General features: G+C 35.8%; 1 protein-coding gene across 1 annotated transcript in view; it reads right to left on the bottom strand.

The window, feature by feature from the left end:
• Window positions 1–19,636, bottom strand: part of COL24A1 (collagen type XXIV alpha 1 chain) — a 407,511-nt gene that overhangs the window by 163,163 nt on the left and 224,712 nt on the right. Inside the window, exons 21-24 of the mRNA XM_044674850.1 lie at window positions 12,470–12,523; window positions 11,142–11,186; window positions 8,484–8,537; window positions 5,944–5,988 (exon numbers count right to left, since the gene is read on the bottom strand). Of these exons, the coding sequence (XP_044530785.1) occupies window positions 5,944–5,988; window positions 8,484–8,537; window positions 11,142–11,186; window positions 12,470–12,523 (198 nt within the window). The remainder of the gene's footprint in view (window positions 1–5,943; window positions 5,989–8,483; window positions 8,538–11,141; window positions 11,187–12,469; window positions 12,524–19,636) is intronic.

The following is a 19,636-nucleotide window of genomic DNA, read 5'->3' as shown; positions in this document are numbered from 1 at the left end:
CAGAAGGTAGACCAGAAGGAAACACAGAGAAGTAGAATATCTTTGAAAGTTCCATGCTGATTTTGTCATAATCAAAGAAATTAAAAGAAAAGCTATACGATTTATGGCTTCAGGTAAAATCATCTTTTTTGTGTTCCTTTATATATAGCATTTTAATATATATAGCATATTTTATATATTTATGTATATCATTATTCATTTAACTTGGCATTTGTTAAGTTGGAAATTTTTTAAAAATTAAAAAGAGATTGAAGAGATCTTTTTGGTCATCTAGGTCAGAGGTGTCAAACTCAAATAGAAATGGGGGCCACTAAACTATACATAAGGATCATATTGACATATTAACATTATCTATCTCTATTATATTTTTAATTGTCAGATATTTCCCAATTAAAATTTAATTTGGTTTGGACTCCCACAGGAGTGATGTAGCCTCTGATCTAGATCAATTTCCTCCTAGAACCAAGAATACCTTCTGTCTATGTCTCCCCCAAACCCCACTACTTTCAACACATAAGTCATCCAGCCTCTCCTTGAAGACATCCAGTAATGAGGAATTCACTCCCCTTTGAGGTACCCTTTCTATTTGGGGACAGCTTGACTGTTTAGGAAATTTTCCCTTTTTATTGAGCCAAAATACACTTCCTTGCAACTTCCTCTCACTTCTTCCCACCCTTAGCTTTTGATTCTTTCCTCTAGACAGAAGCATAATCCTTTGTCTCCATGCCAATTCAATTCTTCAAGTATTAGAAGGTGCCATTCTTGGACTACAGGTGAGGAATGAGATCAGTGCTGTAAGAAATAGCTAATGTGTTGATTCCTTTTGCTTTTCTATATTTGGTTCTTATCAGAGGCTATTATGGGGGGGAGGGAGAAAGGGGAAGGGAAGTTATCAAGAAATATCAATACTAAAAAAAATTTTGTTTAAAGAAATATAATCTTGACCCATCATTCATTACTAAACCTAACCCTATTTGTTTTTGTGAAAAGTAGTTTAGTCTCTTTCCCTTGGAATTATGTTCCTTTTGGCTGTAAGGACAATAGCCTGGCTCCCCTCTCTACTTTTATATTCACTGTTTACTTTTTCTTAGAAGTCTTTTCCTAAGATGACATATCAAAGATGCTAAAGAAACAAGGCAAATCCTTCTGGGGCCCAACACCTCCAACACCTGTGTAAGCACACCCTCAAGCACACCTGGACGTTGCTTGGGAGCCCATGCTCTAAAGCAAATGCTTTTATATTTTTATTGGAACTTTTTTTACGTCTTACTTATAAAGAAATGTTTCACTTGAGTGTGAAAGCTTTCTGTTTTTCATTCTCTCAACTCGCTTCTGTCTTCCATGTTGCCTTGAATCTAGCCTCATTAATGGAGTGGGGAACTAACTGGCAATTAGCAGGGAACAGAAATTTATTTATTTATTTTTAAAACAAAGCCTTAAGTCTTACATTTCTTTTGCCTTGGAACTAATACTTAGTATTTATTCCAAGACAGAAGGTAAGGGTTTTTATTAAAAAAATTTTTAATCTCTTATCTTCTGTCTTAGAACAATGTTCCAAGGCAGAGAGGTGCTAAATGCTAAACTGAAGTTAAATGACTTGTCTAGGGTCATGCAGCTAGAGGCCAGATTTGAACCCAGGACCTCCATCTCTAGTCTTGTCTGTCCAAACACTGAACCATCTAGTCGCCCAGGGAATGGGCATTTAATAAGCACTTATCAAGTACCAGGCATTTTGTACAAATATTATTTAATTAGATCCTCAAAATAACCAATTCTGGGAGGTAGGTGCTATTATTACCCTCATTTTACAGTTCAGGAAACTGAGGCAAACCGAAGTTAAGTGACTTACTGAAGGTTTCACAGCTAATACGTGTCTGAGGCCACATGTGACCCAACACTCTAGCCACTGGATCACCTGTCTTCCTATCAGTACCTTTGACTGTTTTCCTTTTATTCTTACTATTACTTGAGAAACTTTTCAGTTTTTGCATCTTTAAGGATTCTTTTCGTTAGTGGTCTTTATAAATTGTGACTTTCTTATCTGAAAATGTGACATTACCAGTGGCCATTGAACCATAAAATTAAACTCATCTCATTATTCCATAATCCTGACCAGAGCCAAAAGCTAATGGTCAGCAACGTGCTTTGAATTTCTTTTGTCTCATGGCATTATGTTTAATTAACAGAAAAAATATGGTTCCTGCAGTGACACTGTATTAAGGGAAGCCAAATGCTTGGGTGGAGATAAAAGTCTTGGTTTCAAACCCCAGCTCTGCTATTTATAATTGGTTGACTCAGTCCTTTTCTCTTTCTGGGACTCAGTTTTCTCACCTGTAAAATAAAGGTTTGGACCGAATACCCTCTCAAATCTTTCCTGTTTTAAATCTACAATCAGATGAACAGAACTGGTTTCCTGCAAAGTCTTGTTAGAGAAATCGAGAATAAGAATTATTAATGATAAGGATAATTCACATTTCTGTAGTTCATCAAGGCTGATACCCACAAAGCAGATAATAAAGGGTTTATCATTCCCATTTTATAGATGAAGATATTGAGGATTAGAAGAGTTGAGTGATTTACTCCAGGTTACATGTTTAGCTGGGATATAACCTCAGTTGAAAACATGCAGGGATACATGCAGGGACTATGATTTTGTATTTCTTTGCATACCCAGCACTTAGCACAGTGCCAAGCAAAGAGAAAGCAATTAATAAATAATTTTTGGCTGAATAACATAATTATATGAAAAAAATCTGATTTCTACTCTATGGGGCATGTAACAGCCTTTTTTCAGGGCTCTTTAGTATTTGTGTATTGAGGTGAGCTGGGAGGGAGATGCTGAGGCAGAGTAAAATGGTAGACAACCTCCAACCCAGTAACTCCCCACTAAGGAGAATTTATGCTCAATTAGATGAGTAGAGCCTTTCCCTAATTCTAGAAAGATTAGAAGCAAATTATTTTTATTTGTTCAGTCATTTCTGTTGTGCCTGACTCATTGTAACCCCATTTGGCATTTTCTTGGCAAAGATGTTGGAGTGGTTTGCTATTTCTTCCTCCAGCTCATTTCATAGATGAGGAAACTGAGGCAAACAAGGTTGGATGACTTGCCCAGAGACATACGGCTGATAAATATCTAAGGCTGGATTTCAGCTCAGGAAAATGTCTGACTGTGGACTCAGCACTCTATCCACTGTACCATTCAGCTACTCCAGATACAAATGTGGCATCCCTAAAAACCCTACCTTGAAGAAAGTATCACCCTAATTTAATACGTAGGAAGTTCATAGACAACTAACACGCTTCTGCATACAAAATGAATGGAGTCCATTAAGTGAAACAAAATGAAATTCCATCAAATAAGGACTTTGATCTCATGGCAAACTTACAGCAGGGTAGCATGGCTCACTACTGTATCAAATTAGCCTTTTTTGTTAAGCATTTTAAAATAATTTTGTTTTTTCCCCCGACTCCAATAAAATGCTGCTTCACATTCTAAACTCATTAATGAAGTCAGTTGATCTTGTTCCACAACTTCTCAGAAACCAATAACATTTGATAATGTGTTCTAATTTAACTTGTTTGTTTAACTTAATTACCATGATTCAAAACAAAGAGATTCAGCCCCAGGGTTATAGAATAGGTTTTGATTTCTTTCCTCTTTAAAGTTCTTCTGCTTTCTGATTCGACTTAGGATCTTAGTAAGTTAGGAGGAACACAAATGGATTCCCAAGGGAACACTGCAATGGCTTGCAAGGTGCCATTTTGAAGTGTCTGTGACTTGCAATGGGACTTAGAGCTGAATGGGACATCAGAGATGATCAGAACGAGATGGTCAGAATAAGAAGCAGTTCTTTCCAACAACTAACCCAACATTATTAATTTAATAAACAATACTTTTGAATATCCAATCCCTTTATCATACAGATGGGGAAACTGAGTTCAAGGGAAGGGAAGTGACTTGGCAGAGGATACAAATGATGGCCAAGAATTACTTCTGGCTTCTTTTACTTCATCAGCTCACTACTATATACTAGGATCTCTTGGTCTACAGATCTGATTAGACTCTACTACACTGTGTGTCTGATTTCCCTTTTCCCAGTACATCCTCAGGGGGGGCTTCTCTGATTAATGAGCTTTTTGGGAAAAGCTGGGTACAAACTGGCAGATGTCAAGAACTTGACTCAGTGGCCCAACCAACAGATTTAGATCACGAATCAACACTTTACTTCCATCATAAATGCTTGCTTTCTTCTTTGGCTCTTTCTTTTATCTCCACCCTGGCTCCATTCTGATTAGATCCTAGCCAGTCTTATAGATCCATAGACTTGGTCAACCCCTTCCAACTTCTTCAATCTGTCATCTGTTTTATGACCCAGTTTTGCCACCTGCTGGCCAAACTCAGCTTAGTTGGAGTGCCCTCAAAATTAGACCTTTTATTTTAAGGTGTACAAAATACTAAGTTAGGGGACTTCCTTTGGAACTGATAGAGACAAGATTAGGATAAGTAAAAGAAGAATTGGTTTACATGAGGGTTGATCAACTTACAAAATGCAATACCTTGGAAGTGGTAACGACATCGGGTTTTTTAGACTTTAGACAAATTTATAAATATAAACATGAACCATGAGAATCTGAGATATATTAGTCATCTAATATTAGGAATTGAATAATCCTCAGAAATTTGTTGTGTTTTCATTTCAAAAACAAAGAAACCACATTCCAAAATCATGACTTAACCAAGGTCTCACATCTAGTAGCAAAGCAAATTCTAATGTTAACTTCTATTTCTCTCTTCTCTTCTCTTCTCTTCTCTTCTCTCTCTCTCTCTCTCTCTCTCTCTCTCTCTCTCTCTCTCNAAGGAAGGGAAGAGCCAGAGCCAGGTGTACTGCCCTGGAGGCAACAAGTCAAGTCTCTCTCTCTCTCTCTCTCTCTCTCTCTCTCTCTCTCTCTCTCTCTCTCTCTCTCTCTCTCTCTCTCTCTCTCTCTCTCTCTCCTGACCCCCTTTCTCTCTCCCCACCTTTCTCTTTCTCTTTCCATTTACCCAATCCCATCCCTTCATTGAATCCTTTTTCTACTATATGGGTCTGTCTATAAGATTGAACTGAGGGAGATATTATTATGCCATTGCAATATATTTCTTTCTTTTAAGGGACATTTCTAATTATTTTATTCAGATTAATTAAATAATTTCCCTATAGCAAGAATGAATTGGAGCTTGCTAAAATATCTACCATTTATAGAATGGGATGCAGCACATTTTTTTTTCTGTCAACTTGTCCAATATCATTAACTTAATAGTAGTTTTAAATGTAAAATGTAAATCATAGAATAATTAAATATACTGTTTTCTTGCCTAGTGATTTAACACTATGGTCATTAGACAAAGTACAACTTTCAAGTTATTTAAAAAAAACTAGTTTTATTTCTTGCTCATTTTACTAACTACTAGGTTAAGCTAAAGGAAAATTGCCATTAAATTATGCTTAAATAACATGACTTAAAATGAACACAAATGATAGAATTTAGATAAAATTTAATTGGAACTAAAAAGAGTATTCCACAATGAAAAAGAATGATATGATGGCCATATAAAGGTATAAATTATACTGGATCATATTATTATTTTAAAATTTCCCCTTTTTTACAGTAGGTTTGATTTTTTCCCATGGAGAATTTTTTTTAAACCCTTGTACTTCGGTGTATTGTCTCATAGGTGGAAGATTGGTAAGGGTGGGCAATGGGGGTCAAGTGACTTGCCCAGGGTCACACAGCTGGGAAGTGGCTGAGGCCGGGGAGAATTTTTAAGTATATAAAAAATCTGAAAAACATAAATAGGAAGAGTATACTAGATTTTTTAGCACCAAATTTGGCTAGCAAGATTAATAGATAATTATAGATGTTAAAAAAATTAACAGGAGACCATAAAAGATAAAATAAACTTACTGCTTCTCCAACTTTTCCAAGGTGTCCTTGATCTCCTGGTTCTCCCTATTTGTATAAAACAAAGAGATTGAATAAATGTTTAACATTTTTGTTGATTTTTAAGAGAAATGTTTTCTTTTAAGAATCTTTTTCTACATAAGATTTAACCCAAACTTTATATAGTATGTGGCAAGACAAGGGAAATTTTTTTAGATAATTAACTGGTATGTATTATATAGTGCATCATATTATGATGGATTCTGGTCATTGTTATTATCCTTGGAGACCCAGTTCCTTGAGCTTCTCAGGACCTATGATTCCATTATTTCAGGGATTGTTTTATCTTAGACTTCATCATTAGTCAGAATTACTCAATTGCTAAAACTTTATCTGAAACTCCCTTCTCTTCCTGTAATCTGCTGTCTTTCCAACTCTCTCCTAACATCCCAAAGGGGAAATTTGCCCAAAGAGTATGTTTTTAAGAAATATTTTTGCATGACCCAAAGACAAATGATTCTGAGAAGCAAGAAAAGGTCAGCTTGACAAAGAATGGTAAGCAAGAAGCTTATAAACTTATAAGTGGATAAGCAATGAATGTCATCGAACATATGTGTGTATGTATATAAACACATATGTTCATTTATATCTATTTATCTATGTATTTATTGAGAAAAGATGAAAACAAAGGCCAATAACAAGAATGGATACCAAAGAACAATATGATTTTATTAGAGCTAAAGGACAGAATGCATTGAGTTTAATGATGAACATTAAAGATAAAAAAAATTGTCCAAATCTGATGTGCTAAAGACAAGAAGTAAAGGAGAGAATAAGACAACTGCTCAGTACAGAGGAGACGATATTAGTGGATACAAAAATCAGAATTGCTCAATTCATTGCTTCAGTTTTATTTAGGAGAATGACCTTTTGACTAGAAAACAGGGAATTATGACACAAGATTACAGTTAAAGGAAATAAAAAAGACTTAGCAAAAATAGTCAATAGGGACTTAGTTAATATCCAAGCAAAGAAAATACATGTAAAGTACTTGGCAAATTGTAAAGCATTACATAAGTGTTAGCTTTAATAATCATTATTAGCTATGTAGCAAGAGAACAACTAACTGTTTAATTAAATCAAGGCAAATGGCCAAGATGAACTACGTGATAGATACTGAAAGTCTTGGCAGATGTGATGGGTGAACCATTGTTGGTGATCTTTGGAAATCTACAAGAGCGGCAAGCTTACCACAGGATTTGAAGATGGAAAATGTAGTCACTATTTTTTATGAAAGGAAAAAGTATAAAATTTGAAAAGTAAAGGCCAGCATGACTTGATCCCTGGCAAAATTCTAAAAATATCACTAAAGAGATCACAAAAATCTAGGAAAGAGAGCAGTGATCAATCTTGGTGAAATTCTAAATCAGCTAAACAGAAAATACTCAAATACTCTGCTTGCCCAGACCAGGTGCATATTCTTCTTCTAAAATTCCCCATAGGAAGTCCCCAAGATGCTTGGAGTCTCCTTTCTTTTCTCCAGACATCAAAAAGGTACCAGTGGAATATTTTGACGAGCCACCCATCATCCAACATGGATCTCCTCTATGGACCCTCCTCTATAATCCAACTGCTTTCTTAATCTTTCTTCTCTTTGCTATCATTTCTAACTCTTTTATAGGCCTGTCCAGATTTGTGCATTGGTGGTTCCACCACTTTTTAATAGAGAAAATGTTTCTTTATTTACTTTTGAAACTTTGGTAGATCCAATGTAACTTTTTTTTTTAAACCCTTACCTTCTGTCTTGAAATTAATACTTTGTATTGGTCCTGAGGCAGAAGAGTGGTAAGTGCTAGGCAATGGGGGTCAAGTGACTTGCTCAGGGTCACATAGCTAGGAAGTGTCTGAGACCAGATTTGAACCCAGGACCTCCTGTTTCTGGGTCTGGCTCTCAATCCACTGAGCCACCCAGCTGCTCCTCCAATGTAACTTTTACTGGTAAATGGCCTAGTAAATGTATCTTCACTTTAATCAGAAGAAGTGGCGATTACAGGGGGAAATCAGTATTTCCAGATTCATTTACAACATTGTCAAATATTCAGATTTGCTGGCGAAGTCAAGATTTCAGTGACTTGCATAAGGTCACACAGCTAGTAAGAGTCTGAGGCCAGATTTGAACTGATGAAGAAGAGTCTTTAATTTCCACTTTAATATGAGTCCAGCAGATTAATGGAGTTTAGTTGCTGGTAGGTACTACCAAAAGGAAATGAACTCAGATATAGACTTAGTAACTCATTTTATATACTTATAGCTCAAGGACAGGTCTAACTGTTTGGGGAGGGTCACTACCAGTTTGTTCAAAGAATGTTTTTTAGACACAGTTCTTGAAGAAGTAATGGATTTCCAATCTATGTCAGTGGAGCCAATAGCCATTCCAGTAAAATTAAAGATCTGTCAGATATTGAAGCATTTTTAAGGTCATTCTAATTTCTTTGAGGTTTTCATATTTTTTGTGTATATCTATGCATGTGTTTACGAATCCATAAATTACAGAGAAATTATACCTTCAAGCCATCTGGTCCAGGTTCACCTGCATATCCTTTTCGGCCTGGTTTTCCCTATAATAAAAAAGAGATATTGTTTCCCAAGTTGATATTAAAAATAGCCCTCCCCTCCCCTCCACCATTTTAAAAACTATATCTTGAGATTTGTAATATTTTGATTTCTTTGGGTAGCCAAAACAAATATTTGACAAATAATTAGTGATTTAATTTGAATCACATTTAACAGCTACCATTCCAGAAAACAACTTGAAGATTCTAAAGTTAGGGTCCCTGGAATTGCTTCATCAAGGAACTTCCAATAAATGCAGGATCATATGGTTTAGAACTAGAGGGGAATGTCTAGGGAATCTAGTTCAACCTTCAACTTTTACAAATGAGAAAACTGAGGATCAGAGAGAGGAAGTGACTTTCGGATGGTAACATGGTAAGGATGTGGCAAAGCTGGGACGTAACCCCACTTCCTCTGACACGAAAGCCAGTAAGCTTTACTGAGTTGAGACCATATCCTGAGATGTCTCTTTGGCCCTATTTCACATCATGCATGATCTACATTCTCTTTGCTTTTACTACGATCTCTGAGGGGCTGCTAGAGGGAGCTATAGTGCATAGAGTGCCAGACATAGAGTCAGAAAGACTCATCTTCCCAAGTTCAAATCTGGCCTCAGATACTTATCATATGTGTGACCCTGGGAAAGTCACTTAACCTGTTTGCCTCAGTTTCCTCAACTGTAAAAATGGAAAAACACTCTAGTATCTTTGCCAAGAAAACCCCAGATGGGGTCACAAAGAATCGGACATGACTGAAACAGCTCAGCAACTATCTCTGAAATAGAGTTGGCCCTTCTACTTGTCAAGCTAACCTCTCTACTTTAATTCAATTCAATAAACATTTATTAATTGCCTAAATATATGCAAGACACTGGACTAAGCACAAGGGACAGAAAGATGCAAAGGAAACATTTATTTACATTTAATATATATATACATTTGTATAATTATAAATAAAATATAAATGTAAATAAATTTATTCATTTATATATGTATATATTTACATATATACACATGTATACATATATATCTACATATATAAATTTGTTCCTATATATTTATTTATATATCTTCTTCTCTTATCCTTCACCTCCATTTGACCACAAGCTCCTAGAAAGCAGGGACTGTGTCATTGTTTATATCTGTATCTCATGTGCTTATATAAAGTAGCAGTAAAGTAGTGCCTTATATAAAGTAGTAGTTAAATAATAATAACAGCTTTATGTAGCATTTTAATGTCTGTAAAGTGCTTTCCTCATAAGAACCTTCTAAGGCAGGTAGTATAATTATTCTAAGTGCTATTATGTCCATTTTAGAGATAAGGAAACTAAGGCTCTGAATGGTTAAGCGACTATGATCAAATCATCAGAGATGTAATAGGAGCCAAAGGCAGAATTTGAAGCTAGGTTTTCCTGGCTCTTAGTTCAATCTTCTAGCCGTTGTGCTTTATGCTTGCCTCTCCATCCATAAATGTTTAGATTTAAATTGGATTAATGGAGATAACCCTTAAAATTTAGGTTAAGGAAGTCATTTTGGAGTCTGAATGAAGAGGGTTTGCTTATTCAATTAAAAGGGAAATTCCTAACTGGGTCCTTCATTTTTTGTTAGGTCAACATGGTCTTACAGTGGCCATTTTTCTCAATAGTAGGGGTACCACTGTTCGTTTTATAAGCTAAGCCAACTGCTTTGGTAATTACTCTTTGGAAAAACACATACATTCTTCCTATCATAGAAAGATTCTAGTAGGAACAATTATCAGCTCATTTTTAATTTAACAGCATGAAGTAAAGCCAAACCCTCTCCCCCATAGTTTGTACCTTTGAGAGCAGAAGCCCTCTGAGTCACGTAAGACAAAGTTCACCTATTTCTTTTGGGGTAATGTGGTCAGTTACCCTATTTTCCTGAACCCATTTAGTAGTTATATTTTTAATTTCTCTAAAACAAAAATTTGCAAAGCAGTTTCATTTCTTTCAAGTTAGTGGATTAGTAGTAAGAGGGGCTGAAAAGGGGTTATATCTCTAAAAAGACACATAAACTTGGACAACTATGATTTGACTCCATATTACAGAGGGAAAATGAGGTGCCTTGAATTCGAGCTTTGATGGATGCCCCTTGAGTCACTACATCTTAATAAAAGTTTATATTTTAATAAATTTGTAGAGGTAAAGGTTTAATTATAATAAAAATGTTTTAAAATCCATTTAAAGAACTTGAAAATATTTCATATATGACACAGGGAAAAGTCCTTAAAGAAATGATGGCTAAAAATACATATTTGTTTTCTTCCATTTTGTTGATTCAGTCAGAAAATTGATTCTCTGGTTATTATCAGAATGGCTTAAATATCTGGATTATTGGAAGATTTAGAGAAACATTAGCAATTACTAGCATAAACGGCTAAAGCTATTAGGGAAATGAGCAAATATTTAACAGGTATATGTTACAAGTCCCCAGTGAATTCGAATAATTGGTCTCTGCTTTGCCTTAAAAAGGCAAAAATTGTTTTAGGTTAAAGTATATGATGTTTATTTTTCTTCCACATTATAAGTTATGGACTTATCTGGAGAAGCACTTGTAGTTTTTAGAAAATACTATTTATGTGATACCTACTCGTGGACCAAGCTCTCCAAAGGGTCCCACTGGTCCTTCTTCTCCCTAATAAACAAGCAAACAAACAAATAAAAATTAAAGTATTTAAAAATCCATAAACTATTATTTTCCCCACTTCAGAAAAAAATTTGAAATAATTTTGAAATATTGACAATGTTGGCAAAAGTATGGCACTTGCACTGAAGGGGGCTGCTCTCCTCCCCCTCTTCACATGCACCTGAAAACATTTCTTTCATCATCTGCCCCTCTGCCCAGCAGCCCAATGGGAGTGCCTCCTCCCTCCCCTGTCCTGGGGTAAGGCAGGGGTCTCACATGCCGCGTGAGGGTTGCAGTTTGGGTACTTGGTCTCTAAAAGGTTTGCCATCACTGCGATAGGGCAGATAGTTATTTCTTAAAACTTTAAGTAATTCTTGAAATTTAAAGTAAAATAAAAAAAAATTAAGGACTATTTCTTTAAATTCAAAATTTTCATAATATCATAGGGCATTGAAAAACTAGGGCTGGTAATCATTGGTATAATCATTAATGAATATTTTTTATCCTCTAAATGAGAGAATTCAACTAGTCTACTTACTTGGAAACCTCTTTTATAATATTAGGATACCTTCTTTATACATGAAGTCCTTTACCTTATAAACCCTAGCCAAAAGCTGATAAAAATGTTTCCTCTTAGGAAATTGTCAAATATTATTCATTCTCTAACAGTTTATATTACCAGTAGTTTGACAATGCATTTCAAATTCTTCTTTGGAAAAGACTTAAAAGGAAGTTGAATCATCTATATGGAAAAATAAATTACTGGAAATATTTGACTTCAAAACACTAAGAACCCCAAGTGTAATGCTAAATATTTTGCATGCTATCAAGTTATTTACTTACAAAGAATAAAGTTTTCTTCTCTTTTGGATTTTTTTTTGGTATGATTTACTATGTCTGAACAACCTATAGAGAAAATTATATACCAATATAATTTATTCTCTTTGATTTGGCTCATAGACATTTCTTTTGCATAAATTAAAAAGAAGCCTCCTTAAGATGAAAATTGTAAACATAAAATAAATTTTGGAATATTAATGAAATGTTGAATCCAGATTCTGTACACATGCCATGGAGACCATTGACATCAATCCCTTAATGAATACAGAACATAAGAAATGACTGAAAACTCCATTTAATACCTGCCAAAAGAGAATGGAAACTTGAAATCCTCTCTGGCAAAAACAACACATCCCATAGCAGTACTTCCTTTAGGCAAAATTTTAAAGTCCACATAAAAAGGCAAAAATAAGCAAGAAAAGTTGCTGAGTGGACACTGATTTTTCACATACCTCAGTACCTTTGGGACCAGGAGGTCCTGGAAGCCCCCGATTACCCAGAAGTCCCTGTAAAGCAAAACAAATATCCACAGTAAGTTTTCAGCATCATACATACATCAATCAATCAAACAATTCAAAAACCATTTATTAAACATTTACTGTGTGCAAAAAATGCTGGGGACCCAAACACAAAAATGAAATAGCTATGAGAGGTGGTGGGTGACTTTTTGGAGAATTGAGTTCTGAATAGAGTAAGATCCGAGAACTTGGAGACGGAAGGGAACTGAGTTCATCTAGTCCAACCCCTTCATTTTGTAGATAAGGAAATTAAGGTACAGAATAGTTAAATAACATCGCCAAAGTCACACATGGAGTAAATAGCAGAGCCTATGTTTGAACTGCAATACTTTGAGTCAAATCTGCCATGCTGTGTCAGCATTCTCAGGTTTAAAGCATATTTTTAAAAAGAACATAAAGCTGAATTGCTAAAAAAAAAAAAGTAAACACACAAAACCCACCAACACCACCAGTTTAGAGGTTTAACAGAATGAAACTTGCATTTTGTTAGTTACTTAAGAAAAAAAGAGATTCATTGGATAATAGGTATAAAGTTTGTCTTCTGAAAGGAAGCAGGTCCATAGAACTCGTAAAGCATTTTATCTTATTATAAACTGTTATCATACTTATTCAAGATAATGCCATTTTATTTATTCAACTCGGTGACATTCGTGGTCTTTGGTTACTAAACAGACTAAAGTACGCTAATTAAAACTAAAATTCTATGATTTTTATTCAAGTATACTCCTTGGAAAGGACAAGAATTACATCATTGAATTCCATAAATGCCCACTAGAGGGAACTCGACTTCCTAGGATTTTTTTCTGCAAATGAATACATAAACTAGAATCAATGAATAGAGCTTGAAGGAACCTTGGAGATGAGTTATCTACATTTTTAAAGTGAGGAAACTGAGGTCTATAGAAGTTAAATGACTTGACCAAAGTGATATGGCTGAGGCCAATCTCTAACGTCTCTTTTGGCTCTAGGTTCTAAGACTTCAAGTCATGGGATTAGATCTAGAGCTCAGGTCTTCTGGCTTCCTAGTCTAGGGTCTTTCTCTTAGGCTACAATTCTTTGTGCTGCCTAAGAGGTGAAATGCATAGCTGGTAATGATCCTACTCCAAGAATCTCAGGCTTGTTGATCAATAAGATAATGAGTAAGGGCAGCTAGATGGCACAGTGCTTTGAGAGCCAGGATGAGATAGATCAAATGTGGCTTCAGACAATTCCTAGCTGAGTGACTCTGGGTAAGTCACTTAACTCCCATTGTCTAGTCCTTATCATTCTTTTGCCTTGGAACCAATACTTAGTATTGATTCTAAGACAGAGATATGGATTATAGTGGGAAAAAAAGATAATGAGTCCCGCATCTTGTAAACCTGAAGCACTTTATAAGGGTTGGTGATTGTTACTATTATTAAAATAATTGTAGTCCTTGCAGGGATTATTCTGGGACAGAAATGATAAGGTCTCATGTACTGATATGGACCAGGGGCAGTTCATATTCATTGAAGAAGAAAGGATAAAAGTAGCTTCCTTCCACTTGCTTTTTTCTCCCATCAAACTCTCCTATCTATTACTATCAAATTGGGCTTCCTAAAACATCATGTCAAGTTATGTCATTCCCATGTGTAAAAGTATATAATTGTTTCCTTTTGTTTACAGGATAAAGCTCAGTTTTCTTAGCTCACTATTCAAGGTCTTCCACAATCTATCCCAGTTTCTCCTTCCCATTTAATCTTACCATACACCAACATAAAAACTTTTGGTTCAGATAAGTTTACCTACTCACTATTTCCCAGTATATGGTTTGTGCACCATTATGGTGATATTACTATAACTAAACTTTCATGTATCCATATATCACTTTAAAAAAGTATAACAGCATTATCTTCTATAAGCAAACTTTAACTGATTGTAAGTTATTTTAAAGTCTATTAACATAAACAAATCAACTATGTGCTTGGTTCATCTAAATTCTAACATCTACTAAATAAATTCTGATGAAATTATTTGGTTTTTTAAAAAATGATCTGTTTGAAATGGGTATTCCTCACTCATGTAAATGCCCAGCAAACTTTTGCTTCTACCACTAGGTGGTGATGTGGGAGTGTACAACTAGTTGCCTGGTCCTCAAAAACTAATTAAATCTAATCTGCCAAGAATTTATTGTGTCATATATGAAAGATGTTGAGGTTACAAAGATAAAGCAATGGAGGAAAAGCTTCCCCTGTCCTCTAGTAAACAGACAAGCACATACATCATAGTTAAGATGGAGAGACAATCCTCAGAAGAAAAACAAACAGGGATGCTAGAGAAATAGCCCTTTCTCTCAAAATGGCAAAACCTGAAAATCTAACACTAGATGCAGAGAGCAAAGTAAAGCTCTTTTGCAACCCTATCTCATGACTCAGTTGCTCTTTCTTCGATTGTATGAGCCACAGATAGGTACTGACCAGGAATTGCTCTTCTCTTTATAGAACGTTTAGATCCTGAATTTCTAGGAACTTAATATTGTCCAGGAAATTCTCCCTCCTCTCTTAAGAGCTCCTGGAACTCTTCAGGAACTCAATCTCGTCCAAGAAATCTTCCCTCCTCTGCCCAGGAGACTAAGTTTTAGGAATTTTTGACCCTTTTACAGAGCCTGAGGATGAACGCTTCCCATGATTCAGCCACATGGATCCCCTTTTCACAGATGTCATTTCTCAAGTGAAAGAGTTAAGTTACTGCCTTTCTAGAGCTAGGGCCAAGAACTCAGAGTTCAGGAACTCTTTATAAATGAAACATCCAAGACACCCACCCTCTCTCTGCATCACAACTTTGTTAAAGCTATCAAAAACACTCTTAGCAGGACTCAAATGTACGCTGATTGTCAATCACCCATTAGTTTGGTGCTCCAAATGATGCTTCCCAGGCTCTTAAATCAACCAGAGTGAGGGTTCTTGACATTGTTGATGTGTTTTTGACCTCTTGTATAGTCTCATGAAGTCTAGGGATACTTCAGAATAATGTTTTTAAACACATAAGACAAAATACATCAGATTACCAAGGAAACCAATGATCATGAAACACATTTATCAGGATATTAAAATGAAAACCAAGTTCATGAGCCTTAGGTTAAGAATCACTGGTCTAGAAGTATGTTTATCAACCACTTGAGTCCATGGCTCCCTCTTGCTTTTACAGAACATTATCAAACAAAAGCCTTTCTGCTCGCATGATTATCTTCATAAAAAGATGAATCGGGTTAAATAGAAGATAATAAAAGTGAAAGCATTTCTTACTTGTAACACAAATTGGATATCCTATTCAGTCCCAGGACCCAGGAATTTCTTAAAGCAGAAATCTCTTTTAGCTGTTAGAGTCTGATCATCTGACTTGGTCCGCCTGTCTGTCTGTCTTTCCTTTTCCCTCTCTTTCACCCTTGTCAACACAGCATAGAATTATTGATAACAATTAACCCAGGAGTTTAGGGTTCTATTTTAGGCATTCTGTCTCTGTGTGAAAGAGAGTAGGATAAATGCAGTTAATTCATGACTGATTGTCTGTATTGAGAGGAGAGAGATGTCCAAGCTCTCATTATGGTCCCAGGGACATGGGGCTCAGAGAGCACAGCATTGCTTCCCTGGGGTCATAGAAGTAGGAGTTCAAGTGTACCAATCTGTCCTCTCGTGCATTTATTTATATAGCCTTGTGACACCCAGTACTGAAATCATATACAGATAAAATGCTAGTATAGCCAGCCTCATTGCCACAGATCAAATACTGACAGGACAAAAGCATTCAGCTGTCACTGTTTCCCTCTCAGTTCCTGTCTGTTTCATCCTCAAAGGTCCTGCCAGTCCTTTGGCCAATATGATCTGCCTGCCAAGCCTGGGAGACCAGAGTGAAGCTATCAGAATTTCAGAAGAATACTTTGGTTACATCTTAATTTATAACATTTGTAACCAGAAAAGGGAAATCCTTTAGTAATATATTAACTACAACGTCCCCAAGTCGACTTGAAAGTTGTTGATAAATAGTGGGTTTTATTCCTTTTTAGTGCCCAGAACAAAAATCTTGCATGCGCTCACTCAAAAAAATTGACTGATGATTGAAAGCTGCTTAGGAAATGACAAACAGTTGCTCTAATTAAGTCCCTAATGGTTTATTATAGTATTATTCAGTCATTTGAGTTGCTGTGACCCCATTTGGGGTTTTCTTGTCTAAGGGACTGAAGGGGTTTGCTATTTCCTCCTGCAGATCATTTTACAGATTAGGAAACTGAGGCAAACAGGGTTAGGTTACTTGCCCCAGGGTCACATTGCTAGGAAGTGTCTGAGTCCAGATTTGAATTTACAAATTTAAGTCCTCCTGCCTCCTGTCCCAGTACTCGATACACTGAACCACTTAGCTACCCCAGGTTTACTACAACCCGTGTTGTAATATGAATCCGAGAGCTTTACAAATGGGATGCTTAGCTTGTGTGTTCTGCTTTGCTATTTTCACTCACATTAAGACACATATGCATGATTCCATGAAGCGATGGAACAAAGCACCAAATACAATAACTGTAAAGGTGTATTCCTATTTAGAAATGGTTTCACAAGTAGATTTTCTCTGGAAACATTTGTGGATGAGTGAATGGCAGTTGAACATCCTGGGATCCATAGGCAAGAGAACATTTGATAGCCAATGATTTTTAATGACTTTTGCTAATTTCAGAGTGGAGGTTATTCATCGAATATTTTTACTTTCTTCAGAAATCAATAAAGAATATGATTTCCCATTGCTATTGAAAGTCATATAGGGGGCAGCTGGGGAGCTCAGTGGATTGAAAGCCAGGTGGAGAGACGGGAGGTCCTGGGTTCAAATCTGACCTCAGACACTTCCCAGCTGTGTGACCCTGGGCAAGTCACCCATTGCCTACCCTTACCACTCTTCTGCCTTGGAGCCAATACACGGTATTGACTCCAAGACGAAAGGTGAGGGTTTAAAAAAAAGTCATATAAAATTGAATATTTGCTAGCAAATCACTAGATTTTGTAGCTCTCTCTGACTTATTGAATCAAGTATGTAAAGACATCTACACGGAGGCACACACACACACACAGATTCCAAAATAAATAGACCTATGCTTAACAAAAGTTTCTAATCCTATTTTGAGGTTTTAGGTAATGAACAGAATATGAAGGACTTCTTTAAAGCAGTGCCAGGATGCCCTGGAAAAAATTCAGCTTGTCTGCAAATGGGGTTACCCAAGATTTCATTGAAGCCATATGTGATAGTTCTGTTGACTATTCTAACAAAAATTTAGTAAAATGCTTAAGAGCAATTTACAGGATCAGTATAGCATAAACTAAATAATTTATAATAATAAAATATGGATAGGTTGTTGTCCAGGCATTTCAGTCATGTCCAACTGTGACCCCATTTGGGATTTTCTTAGCAAAGATACTGGGGGGGCAGAGGGGTTTCACCATTTTCTTCTCCACTTGAGAAAATAGATTTAGAGTTAATGATTTGATTTGATCATGATTTGACATGATTTGAACTCAGATCTTCCTGACTCCAACTCATGCTTTATCCTATGAGTCATCTATCTGTTCCTTCATAGAGATAGGAGACGATATAGTATAGTGGGAAGGATATTAGCTTGAGTCAAAGGATCTGGATTCAAATCCCATATCTGGTACTATTTGTGTAAACTTAGATTAATTACTCAAACAGCCTCAGCTTCTCTTTCCTTATCAGTAAAACAAACATTTCTTGGCATTTTATGCTGGGTAATGTCTTCCTGTTTTTCCCTTTGCTTTTTTACAAACCTAAAAGTAATGCCAATTTCAAGGCAGATATTTTTTAAAGAAAAAAAAACAATTCCTTTATCACCTTAAAATATAATTATTTTTTTCCTTTCAGATGCTTTTGAACTATGAAACAAAATTAAACTCTTTAAGGCTTATAGAGTGACATATTATCTCATTTAACAGTAGCAAAATATCTAAATCAATAGGCATCATGTTTTTGGTAATGATTAGCTAAATGTTCATATTTATCTAAGAATAATGATTAACACTCAAACAGTGCTTTAAAGTTGACACAGTAAAGTACTTCATATACTATCTTATTTGACATTCACAACAACCCTTTTAGATAGGTTCTCTATCATACCCAATTTTCAGATGAAGAAACTGAGCCTGAGAGAAGTTAAATAATGTTTTCAGGTCATCCAGCTAGTAAATGTTTGAGTCAAGATGGAAACCTAAGTCTTCATGTGTCTAAGAACAATACTTAATCAATTGTAGCACATAGGTGCCTGAATAAATTCCAATAATAAAGTCATCTTTGTTCAGAGACATGTTTAACCATCAGTATACTCCATTAAAATCTTTTTTGGTACCTCATCATGGAGGAGAGATGATACTGAATTATCAAGGGGACTACTCCAAGAGAAAACAAACTCTAGCAGGACCTACCAAACTGTAAGAGATTAGAAGGTCACATTATCTAACCTTAATTAGACCTTCATTGCATCAAAGTTATCCTTTTCTATCTTACTCAGCATAGAAGTTATTCTGAAACTTCTTTTCTGAAAATACCTATATCCCTTCCTCCCATCACTCTCCTCCCACACCTTGGCTCTTAATTCACTGAAACACATCAAATTCCTTTGCCTCCCTTCTCCCACTGCCTCCTTCTCAAAATGCCTTGATGGTCTCATATTGTCTCTTCCTTTCCCCAGTGTCTGATAATAAGATAATCCTTTTTTTTTTTTTGCCAAAGGTCACTCCTCTCCATATGCCTTTGATCCCATCCCTTCTTGTCTTTTCCAGAAGATGGTTCACAATTTTTTCCTTCTCTTAAATCTTCAAATTTCTCTTTATCCACTGATTCTTTCCTTACTACCTTCAAACATGTCCAAAGCTTTCTCTTAAAAAAAACTTTCAATAAATCCTATCATCCCTTCAAGCTATTTTGCTATAAGTCACTTCCCTTTTTTTTTTTAATCAAAATTCCCTGGAAACTTAGTCCACACTTGCTGCCTCTATTCCTCTCATTTATTTCTCATCTCTTTGTGTTCTGGCTTTTGACCTAATCTTTCAACTGAAATTGCTCTTCAGACTTACAGATAATTTTTTA

This window comes from Gracilinanus agilis, chromosome 4 (assembly GCF_016433145.1).
Source record: "Gracilinanus agilis isolate LMUSP501 chromosome 4, AgileGrace, whole genome shotgun sequence".
Classification (NCBI taxonomy): domain Eukaryota; kingdom Metazoa; phylum Chordata; class Mammalia; order Didelphimorphia; family Didelphidae; genus Gracilinanus; species Gracilinanus agilis.
Note: the sequence above shows the minus strand (reverse complement) of the source record. Positions and strands in the feature narration are given on the sequence as shown.